We start from the raw sequence: 14,544 nt of genomic DNA on the forward strand, positions 1-14,544 counted from the left end.
AGGTAGCAGTTTGATTTTAGTTCCCGTCTGGAATTAATGTTGGGAGGAAAGGTCTGTGCAGTGATTTCAGGAGAGACAGATTTACTTTCTCCAATGCACAGCACAAAACCCCCAATGTTATTCATGACGTGTTCCTGTCACAAACCACCTGACAGCTCCTCAGAGAGTCCGTCATGGTGGAATCGGCTAATAATACCTGTCAGGTCCAATCACACCTCACTTTCCTCTCTATTCTGGCTTTTTAGGATCAAATTAAATTCTTGTTTTTAAGAGTTTTAAAGCCACTATCTCTATCAAAATGTTTACACTATCCAACTATTTTCTTTATACTTATATTTTTCACCCCTTTTGTAGAAAATAAAAAAACATCTGCGTTTTTGGGGTTTGTCAGGTTCCAATCAGAAACTCTGCATTATCTGTGCTGCACTAGCAGGTGGTGATGATATTTACTAGTTACTATGGTAACTAGTAAATAGAGTAGTTACTACTACTCTATTGCAGTGAGAAATCTTTTCATTCATCTCTTTTTTTCCCCGTTATCATGATGTTTCTGTCATTCTCGGAGAGCTTTCACATTTTCAACCATTACCATCTGTTTCAGATGTGTTAATCAAGGGCAGGAAAAAGTCTATTCAACGAGCAACCTTGCCCTGAAAAGTGTGAATGCATGACTGTGGATGTTTCACAGCTAACTAATGATTGTAGTCCTGTGATATTTTGATAATATGCTAATATTTTCCTGAAGGTTCCAGGTGTCATTGGGATCTTCCCACATTCAGGATCACCAAGTGCAGCTTGCTGCGGTTTAGAGAAATACAAAAACCTATCATCGCACCACTGATTGAAATTCAGAAGTGACTTCAATCAGTTTAATAAGGAAGGAAGCAAGACAAGCAATCTGGCCGTGTACATTGTTTTGAGAATATATAACATATTTTTGCTGCCAGTCTTCTCAACTGAAGCATTCACGTCAATGTAATAAACAACAGTCTAAAGACAGGCTTCATCCCCAGCTGTGCTTCTCCTGGCGTGTGGGAAAGTCCTCTGTGGAAAAGACTCTTCATTAGCTACAGTTAGCATGTCAAGCTTCCCTCACACAGCTCAATGTGGCTTTACGTACAATGTTGCGAGCGGAGAAGTTGCGGATGGGGTCCTCGGCCGCCAGGGAAACGGAGCTGAGCATGATGAAGACCAGGATCAGGTTGGTGAAGATCTGATGGTTGATGAGCTTATGGCAGAGCACACGAAACCTGCAGAAACAGAGGAGACAGAGGGAGGAAAATGTCAGATTGCTACATTTTAGGTTTTCTTTTTCTCTGTAGCACCTAAAATAATGGACTTCAGATTTGTTAGTTTTTTGAACAGAGAAAGTGCCTGTTCTGATTCCAAGCATCGGACTCACGGGTTGGTGCTGCTGAAGATGAAAAACGCACTGCCCTCCGGGATGGGTGGGGTCTTCTCCTTCATGGTGAGTTCAGAGAGTCGCTGGGGCCGGGGGCCCGGCGGGGCTTCAGGGAGGTTCCTATTATCATCATTATCTTCATCATCACCTGTAAAACAGTAGCTCAGTATCATAATGCTGTCTATTGCTTGCACCATAATAAAACTGCCTAACTAAAAAATATAGACATGGTTAATCACAAAAGTAAATATCTAGATTATTTCTTTGCTATATTGATTATATTGCTGACAAACTCTGTAAAAAGAAAGGAAAATCTGCATTTCCTGCTGTTTTTTTTCTTAATTTAATTATGTTTTCCATTTTATTTGCATTATTGATTACAAACGTTTATTTGTTTTTCGTCATTTCATTCCCTCGCAATTATTTTGTTATATATTTTCTGAGTTTCTTCTTCCTTTATCTTATATTTCCTGGTGCATTTTGTCAAATAGGTGTAATAGAAGTTACATGTCTAGACGATACCAGTGGATAACTCCTTTGAAAGTATATTAAAAATTATAAATTCTTTTTTGCTTAAACTTGATTAAAGTGACATTTAAGAAACTGGTACATCTTAACATTTAAAGCTGCCCGGTAAATAAAACATAAACCATTCTACTGAGGTTATTCGTTGAAAGCAGTTTTTTGATTTCAAAATGGTTGTTTCTAAAAAAATTTAAAAAGTACAGAGATTTGTGGTTTAAATATTATTCCCATTTATTGTTAAACTCAAACCAGTTAAGTCTCATCTGTCAAACGAGGTTCTTCACCTGGTGAGTCGACGGTCGTAAACGATTCTTTGTCCCCCTCTAACAAGGCCTCCGTTGGCATCTAGAAGATGTTTAGAATAATTTTTTTTACAGATTTCTTAATACAAAAAAGAAAAATATCTAACAGTAACAGATTAGTGCTGGGATTTGGTCATCTAAATTATGTGTGAGGGCTCAAGCTAATTTGCATTTTACCATTGTTTTCCCGTCTTCTGTTATTTCAATCCTCTTCTTCTCTGTGTTTGAGTCCCTGTTGGCAATGAATAAAGTTTAAAACCTCCAATGTATCTTTTTTTTTTTTGTAGATGGAAATAAAATTAAAAAAACTGTCAAATGAAGTAAAATATGTCAAATGAAGCCATACTTAACACTATTCTTTCTCTTTTTGGCCTCCTCCTCCTCTTTCTGTGCTGTGTTGAGGCTCTCTGCGTCAGCCAGGTTATCAACAGCGATGGCCAAGAACACATTCAGCAGGATGTCTGATCAAGTGAGTTACAGAAAAAACAAAAACACTTACCAACATTTTAAAAAAATCAAATGAAAATCTCCACAGGCTTCACGTAAATTGATCAGATCAGTTACATGAGCTTTTTTCAATTTGGTAAAGTTGTAATTTCAGCTAAATGTATGTGACCGAATATAAAAACATGCCACACTTATCAGATTTATATTTGTAAGAAATTCAACAATCATTCGTCATTTTCCTTCCACCTCATAGTTATGCTTTACTTTGTGTTGGTCAAAGTAAGTCCTAATTTCAAACAATGTGTGTTAATGGGCGATGTGAGTGTGTGTGATTGCATTGAGTAGGATACAGTTTCCACAGATGAAGAGGATGATGAAGTAAATGCAGACCACCATGCCAGAGGACGCCGGTCCACCGTACGCCATGATGCCGTCATACATCACGGTGTTCCAGTCCTCGCCTGTCAGGATCTGGTGAACAGCGTAAACAATATTAGGAGAATAACACTGAAGCAGCTGATTCTGGTCAAACGGCATTATTCGCAGTAATTATTCCCAGATATTGAAAACGAATGTCACAAGACATGCTTGACGTGTGATAAAGCCCTCGGTTCGTCTCTGATTTTCGCAAACACAAACCTGAAACACGGTGAGGAGGGCCTGGGGGAAATTATCAAATGTGCTTCTCTTGGTCACCGTCTCATCAAAGTTGAATTTGCCTCCGAAGAGTTGCATGCCCAGCAGGGAGAAAATAATGATGAAGAGGAAGAGCAGCAGCAGCAGGGAGGCGATGGACTTCATGGAGTTGAGCAGGGAGGCCACCAGGTTACTAAGAGACGCCCAGTGACTGAAGAAGACAGAGATGGATTTTAACTTCTTTCTTTTCCCCTTTTTTAATTTCTCTATTCCTTTTTTCTTATAGAGAAAAATAAAGTGTAGTAAATGGGGAAAAATTGCAGTTTGTGTACTGTGTCTTCAATCTTAAGCAGCTAAAACTGAAGCACGCTCTTACCATAAAACACTATTTGGTTTCCCTTATTTGAGTCTCTTTTCATAGCTCCATATGCCATTTTTTTTTGTTTTTTTTATTTCTACTTTTATTTGTACAGCAGATTTTAGCCTTCATGACATGAACAAATATTAGTGTAAAATATGCTTACCGCGTAACTTTGAAGATCCTGAGGAGGCGCACGCAGCGCAAAACCGAGATCCCCAGTGGAGACATGATGGCCAGCTCCACCAGGATGGTCTCCACGATTCCTCCACACACCACAAAACAGTCAAAGCGGTTGAACAGCGACACAAAGTAGGCCTGGAGCCCCAAACTGTACATCTTCACGAGCATCTCCAGAGTGAACAAAGCCAAAAGAACCTTATTGGCTACATCTGTAGGAGAGAGAGATAGAAAAGGGAATGCTTTTCGTAGAAATATAACGGTTGTAGTATGTTGAATTTCATCATGGTGAAAGTAAAGCAAGCAGAATTTAAAATGTAAAACTGACACCTTGCACTTCTGTTAGCCATTCGGGTTGGTTGTAGTGCTCTGACGCGATGGTGAGGGTGTTGAGGAACACCAGGATGATGACGAGCCAATAAAACGTTACGGATTTCACGGCCGCCCGGCACTTCCTGCGGCAGAAGCGGTTCCACCGTCGCCACTGCCGACTGACAGAGAATCAGTTTGAAATATTCTCTCCGTCAGCTTAGAAAACCTAAAGGGAAACGTTACGATCTACGCAACATGCAAAAGGATCATTTGTTAAAATCAAGGAATTCTATCAAATGCAAATACGAGTGGATCAGAACCGATCAGGAGCAGACGGCTGGATTTTAGGTCAACATGGAACAGCGTTGAATTGCTGGTGCCATCAGGGAAAGAAACGTACGGATGAAAACAGCAGGGATCAGAATGATTCAAATACGTGACCAGAATTGATCATGCACGATGAGAAGAAGAGCATAGCTGCCATGCAGCACCACAGCACAGTACTAACCTGCACTTTGATTTAGTTATTTTCTGACTGGTGGAAATAGAAGACAGGACAGTTTTAAAATAAAAATGGGAAGCACTGTAAATCTCTAAAACGCAAACTCGGCAGCGGAATCTTCTTCGTGACTTGATTTCCGACCGACTCGTGCTGCGTTTCAGAACTTGCTACCTTGGTGACCATTTTCCCTCTAAAGGGAAACTTCTGCGTCAGCTGTGAGCTACTTGATGAAAAACCTTTCGCAAAACTGATTTGAGGTGTGATGTGTCAAACTCACCATAGCGGTCCACAGCACAGAGATTTGTCCTCTTCTCCATTATGGTTGTCTGTGGTCGCCGACTCTGTCTCACTCGTGGGCATGCTGGCTGCAGAGTCACACACATACAAATGTAAAAAAAAAAAAAAAAAAAAAGAATTGCATGAAAAAGCTTATAAATTTTACGTGACTTACAATTTTATTTCATCAGCATTTTTTTTTTTTAAATAAAGCATTTTTCTTTTTGGCATTAATTCCTCCGTTGTTTAGCTGAGCAATAAGCTTATAAAAGATTTACTTTTTTTCAGATCCATTACTTTTCTGAAAACCAACATAAAATGAAACATTAGAAGCAAAAAACTGAGAAACACCAATTTCTTTTTAGACGTTGCAAGTCTCTTACTTGCATCTTCTCTGCATTTTGCATGTGGTATGCAGAGCCAGTATTGTGGTTTCTCTGACGGTCGTAAATTATTTGAAAAAAATAGGGGGGAAAAAAAGCTAAACTATCTGTGTGACGTCTTCACAACGTTAACAGGGAGGACAAATGGATCTAGCCTAGAATAGAATGTGCTGACTGTTATCAATTATTATAGATTATTACCAAATCAGATTAGCAGATTTTCAAAGCCAGATACTATATATCAGTTTATCACAAATTAGGCTGATCTCTAATTCCCTGGAATTGCATCAGAGTAGAAAAGTTATTGTTGCAGAAAATTTGTTTTAAATTATCATTGTCATAACAAATGCATCAGAGTGAAATAAGCTCATTAGCTATAAACCAAACATCTGAACGTCTAAACGCACTGTTGAATTGTAATGCTTTATTATATTTCTATTCTATATTGCGATATATGGTCTCTGCACTGCAGTAAGTGTTGGTTTTAATAGACATGGGAACAAAACATTTATAAAATACTGAAAATGATTCATGCATTCAGAAAAACAACCTTACTGATAAATAATGAACACGTTCGATACGACAATGAATGATGAGCAACCTTTACACTGACACGTCTGATACAATCCAAGTTAAATATAATTTGCTAAGTAAAATATTGGGGCAACATTCCAAAGACACATTTATGCCCATATAAAAAATATCTCACGCTAAATTTGTTTTTGTTTTCAACAAAATCACCACTTTTCTCTTAGAAACCCTTTAAAACAGGAAAATTGGAAGAAAATGCAGATGAGATAAGGAAGATCTCCATTTAATCCTCATTAGCCAGGACAGAACATAACTCCAGATATAATTGGGGTAAATTGTTCTGTTTCAAATAATTATATTTGCAGTTAATTATAACTGCTGAACCTATTTGAAGACTATTACACCTTTGACTGTGTACTCAAAACCAGTATGGCGGCTTTTATCTGTCTTTTATTGTAACTTTTCACCAGTGCTTGTACAATGCTTATAGAAGAGTTTACTTTGGAAGATTATCCACCTCTCAATAGACATTTCTTTTGCATCTGGTAGTTTATAATCACTTCAGTTCATTTATTTTATTTGCTTTTTTTGCTTAAAATATATTCTTCTTACACTAGAATATGACTTTAGCATTAAAGAAAATGATTATAGATGGTGATGATGATGATAGGGACCATGCACAATAAAACAGCATAAAGAAACAAAGTGCACAAAGCATCCAGCAAACCATGCCCATCAATGCAAAGACACTGTTCAGGACGAAGGTGAAATGTCTTCAAGAACACGCACAGGGGACAGATGAAGTCTTCCCGACGCTCCCGCGCTCAAGTGCACACAAATACATTTACCCTGTGTCTCTGTGGACTGAGAGAACCAGCCAAACTTTCCTTTCTTCTTCTCAGTGAGGTCAGCCAGCGTGACCCCTTGGTGTTATCAACATGCAGTTCACACAGCCAGACAGCAGAGGAAGCAGTGAGTCAACACAAAGCAGAACAAGAGAGAGGAATGAACAGCTAGAGGCAACTTCAGAACAAACTACTGATGCAGCTACAGTATCCAGAAAATCACTGGTAAACTACAGAAAAAAATACTGATGATTTAAATCTGTCCATTCTGTGGAGTATAATAATACAAATAATGACATTCCTTCACCAGTAACTGATCCACAGGTTATTTATGAGATTATTAGTTATTAAACAGTATTAGCTATAATGAAAGTCAATAAACCTAACTAGCCAGATCTTTCCGCTCATGATTTCTGGACACAATAACCACATATGACATTCTAAAACTGAGGATGATTAGCTGTAAACGAAACTTAAGTGAGAATGTGAAATACAGGAGTTGGGGAAGTAAACAGTTGTTAAAAACAAGAAAGATGGGAGTAAGAGGGGAGGAAGAGAGGGAACATCTGATGTTAGCGGCATTCTACACGCAGCATGATTGACAGCACAAAAACTCTCCTGCCACTGATTGGTTGTTTCTAGATAGTAGATAGTAGACTGGGAGAAGACGGATGAAATACATTTTTTACAGATTATTTCTATACCATACTGTCACAACATAATGACAGTTTGAACAAATATGTAAAAAAATATTTCTTATAAAAGTGACATACTGCAGCGTTAATTTCACTCAGGAGAGGACGGGTCAGGAGGGACTAGAGCTGCTGCTGCTGAGTCATCTGTTGTTAAGTGTGGTAAGAGATACAGGTACAAGTTAAATATATGAATATGTTGGTAATTTGTTTTCCTTCGTTCATAGAATGCTGGTGAAATGGAGGCAAAGCTGAGCTAATTATGCTAAATGGTTGATAATCTCACACAGTCTACCCACCTCTCTTGGAGAAAAACTGGGTTACACATTGACAGTCTTGTATTTTTCTCTCTCCATTTCTCTATTTTTTTATTTTTTTATTTTTTTGAAAACCTGACTTTATTATTTTTCTTGGCAGCATAGTAACCGGCACAGTCGTTCTTGTTTTCTGCTGAAAACTTCACTGTCAAGCACGCTAAGCAGAAACGAACCATTTCATGCAGTTCAGTGCAAATATGGATGTCTGCTTTTTGGTCTGTTGATTTTTACTGCTAAAAACTATTTTTGAAAACACAATATGATTAATTTTGTAATTGACAGGGCCCCAATTTTTTTTTATTTCTATGAAAATAAGTAAATAAATGAATAAATTGCAGAGGGCCCCCTGTTGGTCAGGGGCCCTTAGAATTGTCATAGCTTTTCCCCCCTATAAGGCGTCCCTGCAAGACACACACACACACATGCACCCCCACACACACACACTGCAGGAATCAAGGAGAGAACGTTAGTGTGTAATCACCACAACAACAACAGCAGCAGCAGCAGCAGCAGTGGTAAAAGCAGTGCAGATACTGGAGAACATGAACACTGACAGGTGAACAGACTGCAAAGCGCGGTAGGGCCATCAGTGCACAGAAGATGAGATTTGTATGACTTTTTTGCAAAAGAAAAAGATGGTTCCTGCACCATCCCAAGTTTATTATGTAACCGCATAATTACTGATTATATAAACAGGGCTCTTCCTTCATCTGTCTTTCAGATGTCCACAAAACAATACAACAAACGTGAAATTATCCAAAGTTAAGGTTTTAGACGTATTTTTGAATCCTCCAATTTAAACTTAACATGCGTTTGTTGAGTGGTGAATTGATGGTGAAAATTCACAAGCATTCAGTGACTTTGAAAGACTGAAGAAGAAAATTATGCCACAGTCCTGGGCGGATTCCCTTTGCTGTAACACACGGAGCAAACAGCAATCAAAAAGATCCTGGTAACTCACGATTGCGCTTGCCCTCCTCGTCCCCCTCCTCCTCGTTCTCGGGGTCGATGTCCTCGGCTTGCGTGATCCAGTCCAGGTAGCCCTTAAGGTCCTCCTCCAGCTGCTGCTTCTCGCGCAGCTTCTGGAAGTCGCCGCGAGCTTTGGCCTTTTCACGCTCTTTGGAAAACTCTCTGCAAGGAGAAAAAGAGACAACACACACGCCTGATTAAGATTAAGAAAGGTTTTGTTGTTTTTTTTTCACTTTTCTGTTTGAAAAGTGGAAAGTAAAAATGTAAACGTACCCACTCAACACTCCCAAGACCAGGTTCAGAACAAAGAACGATCCAAAGATGACCAGACTGACAAAGTAGACCCACGGCAGCTCAAAGCCCATCGCATCATTCATCTGCATTGGAAAATGTTTAATCAATGTTAGCTCACTTAGGAAAATCTTTGCCTAAGTATCTACTTGAGATTTTAGAAAAAAGAAATACACATAAGTAAAAATACTGATTTGGGATGATGTGTTATGATCTGAAGGTGTTTAGATTTCTGTGTTTCCGGTTTTGATCATTTCCTTATTATTTATTCAGATCTGGCTTCAGTTTATTCCTCTGTGTTGTTTCTGTTGTGCCTTTTCCTTTGTACATTACTTTAATGTTCCTTACATTGGTGCTTCTTTAATGTATTGTTTATGTTGGTTACAGGTTTTCATAACATTTTATTATATTTTATAGGCATGTCATATTATTCACTGTGTAATATTCGTCCTTCATGGAAATTGCTCAACTACTTACAGAGGAACGCAAAAATCCCTTTAAATCCAAAAATGAAGCAGTGATCAAAAATGTAATGGGACATCAAAGATTTTAGAAAAGTTACATAAAAGATAAATACAAAATATAAATAAACCTATTTATATTGTATTGAAGTAGTAACGTGTCTCTCTAATACATTTTAGTAAAAATCCAAACTTTAGTTTGATTACATTTATTTAATATTGAAAAAAGAATTTGCATATTAGGAAATAATTAACAGTTTTTTTTTATTGTTTTACATTTTTGAACAAAACTTACTGGCACCCCTAAAGAAATGTAGCTTTTTTTAATCAAAATCTACTTTTTCAAATTGATCAAAGAAATTAGGAACTTTTCATTAGTGATCTATGACCCTTTTCTCTCAGGCATAAGCATGAGATAAAATAAAATCTGATTTAATTTGGTCAGTGTTCATGTCATTATACACACAGATATGCTTTGGTCTTCGTAACTCAGTAAACTGCTTCAAGAAACCATCTACTAACCATAAAGCCTTAGCTTATAAAGCCATTGTTTTATTTTACACTATTAAACATGCATTTTTAATTAATGCAAGTTGTTAAAAAATGTTTTGTGATTTATAGTTCTAAAAGAAAATTCAGAAGTTGGAATCAGCAGGTCAGAGCTTTACAAAGTATGGCAGTGGAAATTATTTCTGATCAGTGCATCCTTGCTCCTGAACACACGGAAAATGTGCTTTTTTTTCCTTTTTCTTTTTTTTTTGTTTCTATTATTCACTCACAAAGTACCAAATACCCACCCACCATGTACAAACTGTTAAAGTTGGCCAACTCAAGTAGAACAGGTCGCATGGCACATGTAACATAAATGACCATCTATCCATAAATCAATTCTTTATTGTTTTAGGTTTGTCAGACCTTGTTCTCTCCAGCAACACAACACCAGCACTGAGATGAAATTGCCATGGCAACGCATACATGGAAAGAGCAGTAAAATGTGTGGAAAGGAAGAAAAAAGGACTATAGGAAGACAGCAGAGGAAAAGAAAGAGGGAGAAGTTCATTATTTCACAGATGAGGGTCGTCATGGGTAAATGAGTGGGAGGACTGAGATGAAGCTCATAGTGTTTTGGCTAATTAAAAGCCATTGCTGGTTTTTGCTAATGAGAAGCTGAGAGTTTTCAAGGGAGGCTAGCTTTTTAAATCGATGACACTTGTTAATTCAAAGGAAAGCCACTGTCCAGGCTGCAGCTCTGAAAGAAATCATTGTCATGTGAGTGTGACCCATGTGAGGTTGCTTAATGAGATTTTATATCGCATAGGCTTCAGATATATTTCAGTACAAACATTGTGATCATGCTTTAAATAAAAAGTCAAAAATTGGTGGCAGATTCAGGCTTCTGAGTCATTTTTGTAACATTCGATTACCCAGTAGAGAACGTCGGTCCAGCCTTCCATGGTGATACACTGGAAAACGGTGAGCATGGCGAACAGAAAGTTGTCAAAGTTGGTGATGCCGTTGTTGGGGCCTTGCCAACCCTCTCTGCAAATGGTGCCATTGACCAGGCAGCGGCGGCCGTGCCCTGAGACAGCGCACGGCGCGGGCTCCTCCTCTGCCAGGGCTCCTGCAGGCGAGAACACAAACACGTAGAGAGCACACCAAACGCTAAAGACAAGCCAAAACTGAGTCACTGTTTTACCTTTACAGCAGATGATTGGAGTGTAACACAGAGAGAAATGCAATCAGCATGAAAAAACTCCAAATCTCAGCCATTTTATTCATGTTCACCTTACATCATTGTACATCTGCATGTGTCTTAATGATTAAAGTTGACTTCATTCTTACTGTAAAAAAATAATTCGTACATCTAATTCAGGCTACTGCATATTTTTTGATGGAAACTTCTACAGATTTTTTTTTTCAGTTTCATTTTTAGCGATTATTGCTTAGCCTCATACAAATTACATATAACGTCATTAAAACTAACAAATTTGAGAGCAATATCAACGCCAAATAGCACATTGACAATAACATACCCATCTGACTATGAACATATTTTACATTTTGCATTAGGATAAAATACAACACTGTCCTGCAAAAGCAGACATATTGTTCAATCGGAAAAGCTTGGTCAGTTAATATTTTTCTTTTTTTAAAACAACTGATGCAATAACTTCATGAAAAATGTTCTCTGGTTTCACTCCCAGCTAAATAAAATAGATCACACATATGGCCAGATACTGTTTTGACTCATTTCAACTTTCCAACAGCAAGAATCTCTCTTACTCTGCTTTTTTTTTTTTTACATTTACACTTATTTATCTTTAAACATGAGCACATTTCTTGAATGATTGTGCTATTTTGTAAGCAATACTAAGTCAAAGAGTGAGCTTGTTTACATAATAGCTAGATATCTGTCATTTAATCACAGGATTTAATCCACCATCTGCTGTTGTGTCCTGTTCTCAGCTGCTTGTCACCATTCACATACAAGGTGCATTATTCCATTCATTCCCAGGGATTAAATCCTGTATCTGTGGTAATCTCATATCCTCACTATGTCTGTTTAGGGTGAAAGAAAGATAGAAGCTAACAGAATAATGAAATAAAGACCAGTTTACCTGATTTTATGACGAAGCAGGTGGCGTGCATCTTTCCAATGAAGAGCTCCAGGCCGATGATGGCGTAGATGATGATTACAAAGAGGACCAGCAGAGCAATGTGAAGGAGGGGAACCATGGCTTTAATTATGGAGTTTAAAACCACCTGTAAACCTGTAAACACACACATTAGTCAAAGTCTCAGCAAATCACAACTTTTATTTATTTCCTGATAATAAAAGTGTATGTCCGTTACATTTTTGACGGTTGGACGCTGTCATTATTAAAGTTCAGGCTACAGCAAAATTGCAATTTTATAAATGATTAATCTCAGAAAAGTTTTATATTGAAGAAAAAAAAAGAAAAAATAATTTCAAAATTGCACATCTAATACATTTTTAACATTCAATTTCTGAATCAAACAAATTTTCTGCTTTTTTCAAATACAAAAGCAAAAACAAAACAGTAAAACACAACAATAAAACATATGAAGTATTGGATCTAAATTACAAAAAAATGATCTGTGAATGAAATCAAAACACTAACTGTTGGAGCTCAAGTAAAATGTAAGACACACTACTGGGGAAATAATGATCATCCAAATATCAATTAGTGTATGAAAAACATCCTGCATGTAAAGCAGCTGAACACACATGAAAACTAACAGCCTGTTAAATTCCTCTACTTGCTCTCACAATGACATGATGTACACAAAAGCCCAGACGTTGTTTTCTGTGTCTAATTAAACTGCACAAACAAACCCACATAGACAAATATCAGACAAAAGCAGAGCTGAAAAACACATTTTCAGTCTAACTTTGTGTTTCCCAGCCATCCTTTCCTGCCTCAGAGAGTCAAATGATCCGCTGCCATGGAAACTAAAATAATGCAAACAAATCAGTGCACGTGCAAATGTACGGTCATACGTTTTGGAAACAGAAGCAGGGAAGAAAGCACCATCTTCTCAGGTTCCCAATGGGAACTGTAGAGATGCTATCTGTGCAAAATAACCTTCTTTTAAATACTGTATAAATAAATACATTGCGGAGATTTTATATTTGCATTTTTCTATTTTGGTAAGTATGTTGTCTTTTAATCCACTTTTATTGATTAAATTGTTTTATTGTTTGAGGTCAACAATGTGCTCCAGAAATGAAAAGTGTAACAAAGTTAGACTGACTAAGCTATTTCTTTTAACAATACTTTTTTTATGCTGATGAAGCTGAAGGCAACAGCACCTTTAGTTTTGAGTCTGTCAGGTCAACACAAACCACCCAGGTTACATTAGTCTGTTTACAAATCACAGTAAGATAGAAGGTGTCTTAAACCAAGCTTATGAAACACACTGAACTGTGTGAATATTTACACACAGTTCAGTGAACATTAAGGGCTGACTGAAGATTTCTGAATTTACTCACTGGGAACTCCAGAAACAAGGCGAAGAGGTCGAAGCACGCGAAAGGCTCTGAGGGCCTTCACGTCAAAGCCCCCTGGTTTGCCTCCAGTCTGCCCACCAGAGTCAGCGTCTTTGGTTATCATTTCCAGGACAACACTGAACAACCTGAGCATAAAGTTAAAGTAAATTAAATTAAACAAGGGATGGAGAGGTCAAAAGGGTAAAATGGCTATGATACAAAAGAGCTGTACATGTATGGCCAATTCATATCAGGTGTGTGATTGCTGTCAGACATTTTATTGTAATTTGAGAGAAACTTGTGTGGAGGGAAAAAACCCTTCTGGGTTTAAAGAAAACATTTTAAGTCTTAATCTAACAGGGCCATTGATCAGTTTATTTATCTGTTATGTACGTCATTACTTATTTACCTTTTTGATTCACAAATCAGCTGAATTTACACTTAAATCCCACATGAGCCAGGTGGTTTACCCACAACCTGTAACTCTGTTCAAAGCTGTGTGTGTGGATCTGCATCTGTGCACATTTATGTAACTGTACATGTGCCCAACGATTGCTGCCATCTGGAATTTGTTGGAATCATAAATGTCTAAAATGTACTTTGAAAACCACCTCTTGCTCCGGGTCTTTTGGTGTGTTTTTCTGCCAGCTTTGTATAACTAGAGATTTTTGGCTTAAACTCAGGCTGATTGAATGGGGAGAATTTGAGCATCCGCATTAAATTTCAGGTTCTGGTTGGAGGTTTGGGGTTATAATTGTTTGTGTTATAGTTAAGGATGGAGTAATTTAGAGAGAATGTGCATGCTGAAGGCTCTATGGATAACATATCCATAGAGTAAATGGCAGGGATCTTACCCCACAATGACGATGACAAAGTCCAACATGTTCCATCCGTTTCTGACGTAGGAGTTTTGGTGCATGACTAAGCCATAGGCAATAATCTTCAGAAATGTTTCTATTGTAAAAATGATCAGGAAGGCATATTCTACTGTTTCCTGCAGGGAGAGAGAGAGAAAAGAAACGGGAACAGGAGAAACATGGGTTAGGGTACTTTCTGAACATTAGTGTTGTTTTCATTAATAATGACAACAACAAAATTATTTA

General features: G+C 37.7%; 1 protein-coding gene across 14 annotated transcripts in view; it reads right to left on the minus strand.

Annotated features, from left to right (window-relative positions):
- Nucleotides 1–14,544, minus strand: part of cacna1d (calcium voltage-gated channel subunit alpha1 D) — a 72,096-nt gene that overhangs the window by 24,861 nt on the left and 32,691 nt on the right. For 10 of the 14 annotated variants that reach the window (XM_023330431.1, XM_023330446.1, XM_023330442.1 and 7 more), the window contains exons 4-20: nt 14,296–14,435; nt 13,445–13,587; nt 12,048–12,200; nt 10,854–11,050; nt 8,951–9,054; nt 8,670–8,839; nt 6,703–6,777; nt 4,942–5,029; nt 4,181–4,341; nt 3,837–4,062; nt 3,316–3,523; nt 3,027–3,147; nt 2,576–2,690; nt 2,407–2,461; nt 2,212–2,272; nt 1,403–1,550; nt 1,121–1,250 (exon numbers count right to left, since the gene is read on the minus strand). In XM_023330431.1, coding sequence (XP_023186199.1) covers nt 1,121–1,250; nt 1,403–1,550; nt 2,212–2,272; nt 2,407–2,461; nt 2,576–2,690; nt 3,027–3,147; nt 3,316–3,523; nt 3,837–4,062; nt 4,181–4,341; nt 4,942–5,029; nt 6,703–6,777; nt 8,670–8,839; nt 8,951–9,054; nt 10,854–11,050; nt 12,048–12,200; nt 13,445–13,587; nt 14,296–14,435 — 2,295 coding nt within the window. The remainder of the gene's footprint in view (nt 1–1,120; nt 1,251–1,402; nt 1,551–2,211; nt 2,273–2,406; nt 2,462–2,575; nt 2,691–3,026; nt 3,148–3,315; nt 3,524–3,836; nt 4,063–4,180; nt 4,342–4,941; nt 5,030–6,702; nt 6,778–8,669; nt 8,840–8,950; nt 9,055–10,853; nt 11,051–12,047; nt 12,201–13,444; nt 13,588–14,295; nt 14,436–14,544) is intronic. The other 4 variants (XM_023330455.1, XM_023330415.1, XM_023330465.1 and 1 more) reach the window with 1 other exon arrangement.

Source organism: Xiphophorus maculatus, chromosome 1 (assembly GCF_002775205.1).
Source record: "Xiphophorus maculatus strain JP 163 A chromosome 1, X_maculatus-5.0-male, whole genome shotgun sequence".
Classification (NCBI taxonomy): domain Eukaryota; kingdom Metazoa; phylum Chordata; class Actinopteri; order Cyprinodontiformes; family Poeciliidae; genus Xiphophorus; species Xiphophorus maculatus.